This window comes from Vicugna pacos, chromosome 16 (genome assembly GCF_048564905.1).
Source record: "Vicugna pacos chromosome 16, VicPac4, whole genome shotgun sequence".
NCBI lineage: Eukaryota > Metazoa > Chordata > Mammalia > Artiodactyla > Camelidae > Vicugna > Vicugna pacos.
The window spans coordinates 43,963,252-43,975,637 of NC_133002.1; the positions used below are offsets into that span (position 1 = coordinate 43,963,252).

The window sequence follows — 12,386 nt, forward strand, 5'->3', positions numbered from 1 at the left end:
ACAGAAAGCAAATCGGGGGTCTGTGGGGCTGGGGCTTGGGTGGGGACTGACTGAGAAGAGGCACAAGGGGTTCTTTTAATTGATGCGGATGTTCTATATCTTAACTGTGATGGTGACATAGGAACCATACATTAGTCCAAGTTCACTGAACTGTATACCTAAAATGTGTGCATTTTATTGTATGTAAATTATACTTCAGTAAAGCTGATGTTTTTTAAAGGTTTAAAAAAGAAAGCAGTTTCTCCACGTGGCATGGCTTCCAGCTTGCCCTGCTCACATGCAGTGACGGGGGGATGGGGAGCAGTGGGACAGGGCCATGGACCAACAAATGGAGCACAGCATCACACAGATGTCAAGGAGAACGCCGTACACACGACGCCCTCCGTGTGTTGGCATCTCAGAGACCCTTCTTTGAACTGAAACTTAAGAGGCAGAATGCCTGGTGGCTTGGTCTGAACTGGGGCTGGAGTTATGAGATGAAGGAAGGTCCCTGATGAGTAAAGCCAGTCAGAGGGCAAGAAGCAGAGGAAACTGAGGCTACAAGGCCCTGATGTGCTCCAGGAAGAATGTCTGTTCTTGTTTTTAGGAGAGCCCCCAGATAGAGCCCGTGGCCAGAGCTAGGAAAAAGGACCGCACAGCCATCCAGGATAGGTGTCACAGCCCACGAATCTCTGGCTCTCTTATTTCCATCCTCCCCTTTCCATGTCCTTTCACCGCGATCCAAAAAGCTGAACCAATCAGAAAAATGCATTCTAAGCTCAAATGCCCCAGGCTGGAAGTGGGATGTCCCCCAGTTTTACAGCAAGAACGGGTTTTTCTTGGCTCCTCTTCAGACAATGACATGAGTAAATATGAAACGTATCTGTCCCTCTACCAATCCCAGCTACGTCTTCCTCAACCCCTATCCCCAAGCTCTACACTAACGAGGCAAGAAGTGTGAGGCAAGAGACATCCGCCTGCGGGAAAGGGGAGATGCTCTGCCCCTCTCCGCAGCACACGGTACCTGTCCGCACTAACAAAGATGATCTCGAATTTCTGGCCGGCCTCCTTGATCTTCCGGTAGGACTCCACCAGGACCCGGGTGAGGCTTCGGCAGGGCGGACACTGAAAGACACGAGTGGGATCCTGCCACGTCTCATCCTACCTTCTCCTCCCTGTTTCCCAGCCACCTGCCAGCAGACGCAGGACAGCAAGACCCAGTCTCTGGACGAGGCAGAAACAAACGTGCCTCTCGTGATGGGGATCGTCCAGCACAGGCCCCACACACCCAAATGGGTACCAGCGGCCAGCAGTTAAAATGAACTCTCTCAGGCACTGTTAGGAGCCTCACCAGAACGGGTGAGGAGGATGACCCTTTTAGGCCAGTCCAAACAAGTCACTTTCTTGCTGCTATCATTGTTCACAATAATAAGCATGTGTCGCCCGCCAGCAACGCAGCAGGCACAGGAGAACACGAGAACGCCAGGCAGTGACGCTGGAGCAGTCACACCTCCAGAAGGCAACCCCAGCTGGTCTCGGTGGAAGCATCACGGCTCCCTTCTGTCCGGACTACAGAGGGACTGAGCACTCACCCAGTGTGCGGAGAAATAGACTCCCACGTGAGACCCCTCCAGGCTGCTGCTCTCCAGGGACTGCCCATTATTTCGAAGTAAGGGCCCTGCAATGACTTCCCTGAAGGGTTTAGGTCCCCAAGGGAATTCCAAACCTGAAACAGGCAACGGATGGCGAGACTGTTAAGACTCTTCATTGTGGCCTCTGATCCCAGAGGCCTCAGGGCTGCAGGGCATGACAACTTTATCACCACATAGCATTTGGCACGTCCTGGGCAGCTAAAGCACAGGAATAAAGGCAAGACTCACCACGGCAGAGCCCTACCTTCCCGCAAGGCAGTGGGTCCTGTACCTGATGATCACGGGCCAGGGCTTTTGAAAAGTACAGAAGCCCAGGTCACCCCCCAGCCCCAGTCTCCGTCTCAGCATCCGGGGGCAAGGCTGAAGACGTTAATCCAAAACAAAGTAAAATGACTTCCCAAGCGACTGTGAGGATGGGGCAGTTGGGGAATCACTGCCTCAGGCATTATCCATGCGTTTCTTCAGTTCCAACCCTGGACTCTGAGTGGCTCTCAACTCTGCATTTTAGAACCAGCTGGGGAACTGTAAAATACGATGCTCCTAGGCCCCACCCCCAGAGATTCTGATTCAGCTGGTCTGGGTTGGGGCCCAGGGGAACCAAATGAGATGAGAATTTCAGTCCAGCGAAAGGAAAGTGTAAAACTACTCAACCCAGATGGTCGACATTCTGATGACACGTAAACCCCAGGCAGGAAGAGCCAATGATATGCTCCGTGCTCCACAGAAGAGTGTTTGCTCACAGGGTGGTCCCGGGCCACTGCCTCAAACTCGCCTGGGGTGGGTGGAGGATGGGAAGCCCACCCCGAAAAAATGGATCCCCAAATCTCTGGGGGTGGGCCGGGGAAGCTGTGTTTTTAAAAAGCTTCAGTGTGTGTGTGTGTGTGTGTGTGTGTTTATATTTCAGAAGGTAAAGGCTTGCTTCTACCTACCCTTGTTTTTAGAGGGCAATTCTTTTAAGCAGGTAAAATGTTTACTGGGAAAATTTGTGACCAGGGTTGAACCCTCTAACTGGATCAGTTAAGTGAGGGATGGAAGATCTTAGAACCCTCTTATGACTCCAGTGCACGGGGGAAAGAAACAGGCCCTGGACAGCCTCTGAGCGGGGAGACGAGAGCTGCCCAGGCACGGCCATCCATCCGGCCGGTCAGCAACACCAAGGCTGGGAGCCTTGGGAAGCACAAAGAAACGAGGGGCCCTCACCGCTCAGCCAGGAGAGCATCACAGAGATGCAGCTTTGCTATGGTGACATATTCATGAGAAAGGAACCCAGAACCACTCTGCCTGCCTCTGACTGCGAAGGTAACAGCTGCCGTTGAAACAGCACTAGGAGTCGGTATCTGGGCTCGAGCTGCTTCTCCACAGCCTCCACAGCCCTCCAAGCTGAATGGCCTTTTTCAGATTCCATCCCCTTTTGGCCCATGAATTAAAGCCCCCATGAGGGACATTCTGATCTCTCTAAAAATCTTAACCATGACCGGCAGAACACTATAATTTCATCAAGACAATATCCGCTAGTCAAATAAACCTACTCTTGTGGATTTCCTTCCTTGCTCTCGCCCAGCAGGGAGGGGGGCAGGGGGGCGGGGGCAGGAGTGGGGATGGACATGCCAAGGTCTTACCTTCCGGGTCATCACGGATCACCAGCAGCCCATTCCTGCACACGACCTTCCCCGTGGTGGCGTCTAAGAATATTAGTGATGGAATGTTGGAAATTCGATATTTGTTCCAAAGTTTAAGCTATAAAGAAGAAAAGTAAAAGACGGTGGCTAAGTCCATACTGGGTTAATTGCAGAATTCTTTCAAGGACCCCCCCTCCCCCGGGCCTGAGGGGCAGATGGGCTGGAAAACACTAAAGTACAGGTAAGTGAATTACTGATCAGAAGTAGGGCAGACCAGGCAAAAGGGACACGTGGAGGGGAACCTGCATTTGAGTCACACCAGGGTGCAAGCCGCAGCAGAGGCCGAGGGAGGACCATGCTCATTCTAGGTGAGCTTTTCTCTCCTCCCTCCCCAGTAGGCATGTCTCTAAGAGGCATGAAGATGGATTAAGCGTCTTTCAAACACAATCAGACCTCCGCCAGATGGCAAAGGCAGGAAGGCAGGCTTTTTATTGGTGCTTCCCTATCCTATCAGCTGGCAGGTGCTCCCCTGCTCCCCTGCTCTGCCATGGCCCCTGGTCCCAGGGAGAAGGGGCAAGGGTGCCCAACAGAAGACCCACTAAGTTAAAGTCAGCCCATCTCCCCACATCACCAGGTCCCTGCACTGGGACTGTCAGCAGTCACTGTAAGCATGTGCCACTCAGCCTGCAAACACTAGGAAGCATTGGCCTCAGCCAGCCCCAACCCGCAGCTCCCCATGCCACTCAAAATGATCCCCAGTCTCCTGGCAGCTTCCTGTGGTTGGCTGTGCCAGCTGTCCAAGGGCCAGGGTCTAAGCGGGCTGAGAAGGGCTAGGAGCCGAGTTATGCTGACTCCCTTGTGAGCTCATGGCCGCCTGGGTGGACACCGTTCAGGTGGGTCACCGGGTTCTCTGGAACTTAATTGCCAAGCCCAGAAAGCAATGTAATGAAACGAAATATCGAACTATCAAGGTGCCTCCAGAAAAGAGAAAATAAGGGGAGACTGCAGGATGGTCTACTGGTGACTCATCTGTGAGCCTCCCTTCCAGGGGCCTGGAGCCCAAACAGGAGGGCTGGCGGTGTGGCATTGGCAGAACAGGGTACAGAAGGGTCGAAGGAAACAGGCATCAGATGTCCAGCGGTGGACGGAAAAGGATGTCGAGGCAAAGGCACGTGTGGCTATGACACCGTTTTTAATTCAGTCCCAAGCAGCCAGGGAGTCCAGCAGGGTATCTGCCAAGAAACGTGAGGCCTCCTCTGCCAATGGAGACCTGGATCTTGACAGGAAGGCTTGTAGGACCCCCAGCTCTAACTGGGCGGCCCCCGTCAGCACTGTGTGTTTTTCCCAGCCCCGCTTTTCCACTGGGCTCCCTGAACCAGCCCATACCTCAGAACAAGAGCAACTCTGCATATACATTTTCAGTGACCGATTTTGCATTATTCTAGAGAAACATGATACAAGATTCAAATTCAACATTCTAAAGTGGTTCAACAACAGAACGAGACCATCCCACCGCTGGGGTTAGCTTTACAAGTCTGCTGGTGCCAGCATCCAGCCAGGTTAATAAAAGAAAAAGAGCGGGGTGGGGGGCAGGGATTAAAATGATCAGATTTTTCTTGTTTAAAAAGTAATTATTTGTGGGGGCTGGAAGTAACTATTGGGAAAAATGGGAAGCATAGCAAACCACAGAAATCGAGATAAAAATCACCCATGACTCACCATTTACGAAAGTTTAGACAATTTTCTACTTCCGCCAGAGGCAAACAACAGCACCATTTCCTGGTACTTTCATCAACATTATCGTGACCATTAATTTTCCCAGTTTAATAGGAAAAAAAATGATACCTCATTTTGTTGCTCACATTTCTTTTACTTACTGATGTTTAAGAGATATACATATATCTTACTGTTATAAATATGTTTTTCCCAGTATGTTTTTTTACAAGTAGGAAGTGCAGAAATTCATTCAACAGACATTAACTGAGCCCCTACTACGTGCCAGCCCTGGTCTAAGCACAAAAGATACAAGAAAAAGAACAAGGCAGATGAAGTCAGAGCTTCTATTCTAGTGGGAGAGGCAGACAATGTAAGCAAGAACATAGAGAGAAAAGTAATTTCAGGCACTTATAAGCCATAAAAGAAAAACAGAACAGGGTAAGAGCAAAAGCATGCTGGAGGGAATGGTACACGTCTCAGCACGTGCTCTGGGAAGGCATCTTTGAAGTAATGGCATTTGAGCAGAGACCCCAATAATGATATGAAGCAAGTCATGTGCACATAAGGGGTGGGAGGGGTGTCACCTGAGGCCCAGGGAACCTGTGTAGAGACCTGGAGGCTGAATGGGGAAGGCTAGAGTGGATGCAGTCAGGGAGGGGGGGCCACGATGCAGTCAGAAGGGCACTCATGCACCAGATTTTTAAGGCCCAGTAGACTGGTAAAAGGAATGAAATTTTATTCTATATGAACAGTCAGCCTTCCAAGTGCACAGGTTCCGCATCTGCGGATTCAATCAAGTGCAGATCAAAAATATTCGGAAAAAAAAATCCAGAAAGTTTGAAAAAGCAGGGCTTGAATTTGCCAAATGCAGGCAACTATTTACATAGTATTTACTTGTGTGTATAACTATTGACGTTACATGTACACTGTATTAGGTATCATAAGCTATCTGGAGATGACTTAAAACATCCGGGAGGATATATGTAGGTTATATGTCAATACCAGGCCATTTCACATTTCAGGGGAGGGGTCTGATCTGATTTACATTTTAAAAGGTCACTTGGGCTGCTGTGGAGGAAGAAACTGCAGGGAAAGACCCCTGGAACTTCAACTGCGGAGGCCCCGTGAAGAGCCAGCCGGAATTGAGAGCAGTGGCGAAGACGCGGGTTGTAGCAGCTGAGGAAGTGGGGACATGATGACATATTCCGAAGAGTCAATAGGGGAGGCTGACAGATGGATGTGGGGAAGGTGTAGGGAAAGAACAAGACCACGGAGGTACCATATTGTGGTTTGGGGGGATTGAGCAAAAGTGTGTCAAGGGGTCCCATTAACCATGGTTTATGAATCTGGATTAGGGGGTGGGAGGGACGAGATATAAATCAGAAATCCTCGGTGCCTAGATGCTGTTAGGGGTCACAGGCCTGGGTGAGGTCATCCAAGGAGAGGACGTGGCCAGCGAAGAGAAGAGACCCCAGGGGAGAGCCAGCAGGCTGAGGAGTGATGAGTGACACAGGAAGACAAGGAGACTTTGTGTCCCAACAGGCTTGTGAGGAAAGTGTTTCGGACAGGAGAGAGTAGGTGGCCGTGTCAAATGATGCCGAGATGTTGAGTAAGATGAGGACAGAGAACTGACCAGTGGATGTGGCATCAAAGGTCACATATGACCTCATGGAGTCAAGGAGGAGTCGGTGCAGTGGTGAAGCTGGAAAGCAGACTGGGATGAAAAGGGAGGGTGGGGTGCAGCTCAGTCCAGCACACATTCCTACAGGGGGCCTGGGACTGACAAATCTGATGTGAAACATCAAGAGGTGAATAATAAAAAGAAAAGAGGTTATAAAAAGGGAAGGAGAAAATGGGAGCTCAGGGGCTGAGGTGGCAGCTCCAGACAATTCTCTTTAAGAGTTTTACTATAAGGGAGCAAAGAAATGGGATTGTAGCTGGAAAAACACATGATGAGGTCAGAGGGAGGATTTCTTAAAGATGAGGTCAGAGGATGGATATTTTAAAGAAGGGAGATACATGCCACTGGGAATAATACAGGTGAGAAAGAAAAAAAAACTGATGGGAAGGAAAAGTGTAAAAACAAAGTCCTTGAATAGGCAAAAAGGTGGGATCTAGGTCACAAAAGGAAAGGCAGAGTTGTAAAAACAGCTAATTTTTAAATATAACATCATCTCTTGGTATCCCAGAGAGGATTGGTTCCAGGATCTGCCGCAGAGACCAAAATCTGGGAATGCTCAAGTCCCTTAGGGGGCCCTCCGCATGCTCGGTTCCACATCTGCAGATTCAACCATCCGTGGACACTGCAGTATTATATAGTATTTATTAGTGAAAAACACTCAAATAAGTGGACCCGCACAGTACAAACCCATGTTGTTCAAGGGTCAGCTATATACACTTCCAAGTAGTCTTTCAGTCTGAATAGAAAGTCACGCTATTTGCAAATAAAGACAACTTCATCTTCTTTCTTCAGTAGTTATACCACTTATTTCCTTTTCTTATAGAACTACACTGGCTGGAATTTCCAGGACAATATTAAGTAGCAAGCATCCTTTTCTTCTACTTGACCATAATGGTCATATCTGTAATATTTTACTATCATATGTAATATCAACCATTGGGTTGAAACAGGTATCCTTTAACATGTTAAACAAAACAGTCCTGAATGTTACCAGCCTTTTGAAAAAGGATGCATATGCTCCAATATACTACAATATGGACGAACGCTAAGTGAAATAAGCCAGTCACAGAAAGACAAATACTGCATGATTCCACCTAACTGAGGTGCTTAGAAGTAATCAAAATCACAAAAGCAGAAACTGTAATGGTAGCTGTCAGTGGTTAGGGGGGCCGGAGAATGATTTATTGTTTAATGGGTATAGAGTTTCAGTTTTACAAAGATGAAGCATTATGGGGATGGATGGTGATGATGGTTTAATGAATGATGGTGAATGCATTTAACACCACTGAAATGTACACTTAAAAATGCTTATGAGGGTACATTTTATGTTATGTATATTTTACCACAATTTAAAAAAAATAGCCTTCCATAACTTTTTGAACAAAAATTTTTATCCAGGAATGGATGCTTACTTTAAGGTTATTCTTTTGACTGGCTGTGGTATATTTCATTAGTAACCACTCTAAGGTTAAACCATCCTTGCTTTCGTAGAAGAAATCTCTGCTCACATGTATTATTAAGGGATCACTATAATCATATCTCCCCGGGGTCTTGGGGCTCCCACAAGCAAATGGCATCTTGTAACAAGACTTTCTTTTTGGTAGCTAGACTGTTTCCTAAAGTAATTGCAGGCTGTGAGCCTTAAAGATAGCAGGTGCAATAGGATTGTAATAGAATGTAGGTACCCATACTATACTCAAAACATAAGCCTGTGATCAACTCTTGGTTAGATATTTCTTGAGGAATGGTGGTTTTAGTTATCTGGGCAACCCAGCCCCGAAATGCTGGGCCACTCAGTGTGAGTCAGAACCATCTCCCAGCTGATTTATAAAAGGAGGACCTGAAGGCCGGCTGGCCTGCTTAGTGCAGCAAGTACCTTTTAAGACTAAAAATAGAGGTGCTGTCCCCTTGACAGATAAGGAAGGGCTCAGTTTTTTGGGGGTCCCTCATGTAGGCAGAAGGGCTAAAATACCCGGCCTCGTCCTACATCACATCACCACAGACATGTCTTTTCTCCCAGCATCCTCCGTACAGAGGAAAGAAACTGCAACCTCGGTGACCCTTACCTTCCTCCCTCCCTGGGGACCCTCCCCTTTCTTTCCCACTGGATTTCAAGGAAGTCAGGAAGCGGAAGCTTGTGTTCTATCCATTGTTGTCAGATCTTGTTTCCAAGTAAAGGCCCACTGGTTTGGTGGGAAAAACAATGTCAGACTCACATCTGACACTGAAAAGTTGGTCCTTTCATAGACTGACACATCATGGCCTAATTTTATATGCTAGTGATTTATTTAAGAACTTACGTCATTCGTCAGTGACTAGTAGATTTGTACGGGACTACCTGTCTAGCCCCTCGTTACTCTGCTCTGAAACTGTGCAGAAGGCATAGCAATAATCGTTCCAACCATGTCAATTCTGACACCTGAATCAGAAAGTGAACCTTATGTTAGAAGTCACACAGGTTCACTTTGATGACTCTTTTATGCCGACTGGGAATGAGAAGGACTTGAGTTTAAAGAAATGATCACCAAGATTCACTTCTGTGCCTTTTTAAGTGTGGGTGACACCTAAAGTCCACTAAAGGTTTTCAAAAAGGCTTCTTAAAACATTGGTTTCATAACCATTTTGGGGTCACAGACACTTTTAATGATAAGAGCCATATATAGATCTTCTTCCCAGAGAAAAATGGACATACACAAAAAAGTCTATGTGTAATTTCATAGACTTTGTGAATTCCTGGAAGTCTATTACTGAACCTGTCTGATCCTAAGAGGTCTACAGACCCCAGATAAAGACTCTCTTGTCTTAAGAGTTCAGGTTAGCACACAAGGCTTGACCTTGATTCAGAGAGAGCTAAGATATTGCCCCACCTTTACTTCTGTCATGAAAATTCCCTTTAATAAAAGTCAGCATTTGCCTAAACTCTAAGATGATGCAATGGTGAACGATGGGAGCTTAAAATCTCACTATATGCGGCTGTCATCTTCCCACACTCATTCGGGAACTGGGTACCAGCAGTGGTCTCCAGTTCATCACTTTGCCTTCGGGATGGTGAAGATCAGAACCACCCAGGACAGAGCACTCATGTCACTTGCTTTTTAAAGATGCCTAAGAAATGAGTTCTTAGTCTTTCTTAGTATGACATTAAAGCATTTAACCAGAGTCAGGAGTGTCAATGCTCCTGACATTGGTCAATGCTTCCACGTCATCTCAGAGTTCGTCTTGGGAAGAAATAATGGTGGTAGAGGATACAAACGGGTTTCGAGAGGCCTGGGTTTAAATTTTGGCCCCAACATCTCCATAGATGTCAGTGGGTGACATGGTACCAGACCTTGGGCAGGTCACGCCTGCTCGCCTAGCACAGTTATACCCACATCACAGGATGAATACAGAACTTAAACGAGGTGACATGTCTGGAGATGCTCTGAAAACTAAAGCATCACACACAGGACACATCATTAATATCTGAATCAAATTTAGGCTTATTTCCCCCTTGTCTTGTCAGTATCCTTTTCAAAAACATTTTCCTTTTAATTTCAATCAACTGTATAGTGGGCTGTATCTAAACCTCCTTAGAAAATGGGGATTTCCTTCTGTAGCAAGTGGGATTTTTGCCATAAGCACCTTCTGCAAAACACATACATGCACTGGGGCCAGTTTTATGTGGTCTGTTTGCCTTCCCTCCCCCCGGCCTTTCATTCTCCCTCCTACCTCTTATTTGAATTCTCAGATTTTAAAAGGGCATCTGGAGTTTTTTTTTAAATTGACTCTGTGGATTTTGCTTTTCTCTCCACTTAAGAGAACACTGACAGCACATCTGATTCTGACAGGAATTCCTACCTTGTTTCCTCACCTTCTGGCTTAGAAGACTGAAGTGTGAAATCCCATACAGTCGGCGACAAACGGGTGTAGGAGGGAGAGGAGCTGAGTCAGGAGCTCCTCCCACTGGTCATCAATGCAGAAAAGGCTAAGGGCTCCTGAACAGGCGTGTTAGCAGGGCCACGCTGGCTGCAGGTGGGAGAGACTCAGTGACTTTCACATCCAAAGCTTCCTCTCTCTCCAGTCACTGTCCCGGCACAAAGTCCACCCAAAGTTCATTTCAATGCCACATTCCACCTCCTTTCATACCTACCCAAAGGCCAGGCGACTCCGATAGAATGGATCCCAGCAAAGCCCCAAAGTCTAAAACTCAGAGGCAAGGCAGCAAAGTTGAAATAGACAAAAAGAAAGAGGAGACCATATTAGCTTGACTTGGCTAAAGGCAAGAAGGATGACAAACCAGGCTCTCGGGTTACTTAAAAGTTCCCACTCGTCAGCCCAGCGGCTGGTTCTGGTTAGAGACTCCAAGGCTGTGGTTGGAACTATCACCCTAGGAATGCCGGCCAGAGGCGCTTTCACAGTGACCCACGGAACAATGAAGCAAATATCAAAAGGGCTGGGGTTGGGAACTGGGAAACTGTAAAAATGCCGACTACAGAGCCCAGCCCATCTGACAACCTGGGGGATGAGTCAGCACCACACAGGCCACAGGGACACGCAACCTGGAGATTTCTGAGAAGCCCCAGCTCCTGAGGGTGACGCAGAATCTGCCTCTCGTTCTGAGGACTGGGTCCTGCGCTTGACAGGGGAGCTAAGTTTTTATTTCTCAACAGCTGCTGCAAATCTGTGATCTCAAGCCAAAGTTAACACAGATGTCGGATTCATCAGGCAGTTCCTGGGCCAGGTCAGCCAGAGCCCTCTCCGGCCAACTTCACCCCTGCCCTTCCACCAAACGCTGACTACGGCCAATAGCATCCTCTCAGTAAGCAGTGTGTGAAAACAGATCCCAGAAAGGCCCCCATCCTTCAAACCAAACATGACCAAAGCCCACTACATATGCAGTCAGGGAAAGAAAATCCCCCTTGCCCCCCTCTCCAATGTCAAGGCAGTCCCTCCACTGGAAGTTACTCAGCACCAGCTCTGGAGCGCAGGTCTAACTGCTCCGGCCACGGGCGACCTCAGGCAAGCTACCTAGCTCCTCTCTTATTATCTCACTTGCAAAATGGAGATAACCATACCTACACCTCTGTTGTGAAGTTAGATGTGTTCCACAAAGTGCTTAGAATAGGGCCTGGCTCAGACGAGGTGCTAGACAAGTGTCAGCTGCTATTATTCATGTCAATGACCACTGTTGTTGCATTGTCATCCCAGAACCATCCTCAGTGCTCCAGCAGGACCTTGTCCTCCGATCCCCAGAGTTGAGACCAAATCTTGCTTCTGAAGCATGGTTCCCAGGATGCGATTTGGCCTGTGACTGCAATTTTCCCGGCGTGGTAACGTGGTCGGCCAAGTACAGCGCTTGGCACATGTTGTGTGTTCAGTAAATGACGGTGAACAAATGAAGGAAGGAGCAAATGGAAGGAAGGAAGGAAAGGAGAGAGGAAGCACCATCGATGGGCCAGCCAAACTAGATGCCCAGCTATACAGTCAAGTTCAGCTGTTTAAAGGCTTCTTGATGACCAAGATTCTTCCTTGTTCCTTGGGATACTTGGGGACCCAGAAGGCTCTTTAAACTGCAGAATAAACTGCCCCCAAATAAGTGCAAGTGGAATGAGAGCTCTTCTCCCTTTATCTAATAAGTGCCTTTGATCCCTGCCCTCTCCACTCCCCGGTTCTCCTCTGCCTGCAGCCAACACAGAGAACAGGCCCGTGAGATGAAGGAAGAGGTGCGGCTGGGCTGGGGCAGGCTGCTTGGAACCTGCA

At 47.9% G+C, this 12,386-nt stretch overlaps 1 protein-coding gene across 1 annotated transcript in view; it reads right to left on the bottom strand.

Annotated features, from left to right (window-relative positions):
- NXN (nucleoredoxin) overlaps positions 1 to 12,386 on the bottom strand; it is a 126,939-nt gene that overhangs the window by 14,440 nt on the left and 100,113 nt on the right. The window contains exons 2-4 of the mRNA XM_072939090.1: positions 3,251 to 3,368; positions 1,572 to 1,705; positions 1,004 to 1,104 (exon numbers count right to left, since the gene is read on the bottom strand). Coding sequence (XP_072795191.1) covers positions 1,004 to 1,104; positions 1,572 to 1,705; positions 3,251 to 3,368 — 353 coding nt within the window. The remainder of the gene's footprint in view (positions 1 to 1,003; positions 1,105 to 1,571; positions 1,706 to 3,250; positions 3,369 to 12,386) is intronic.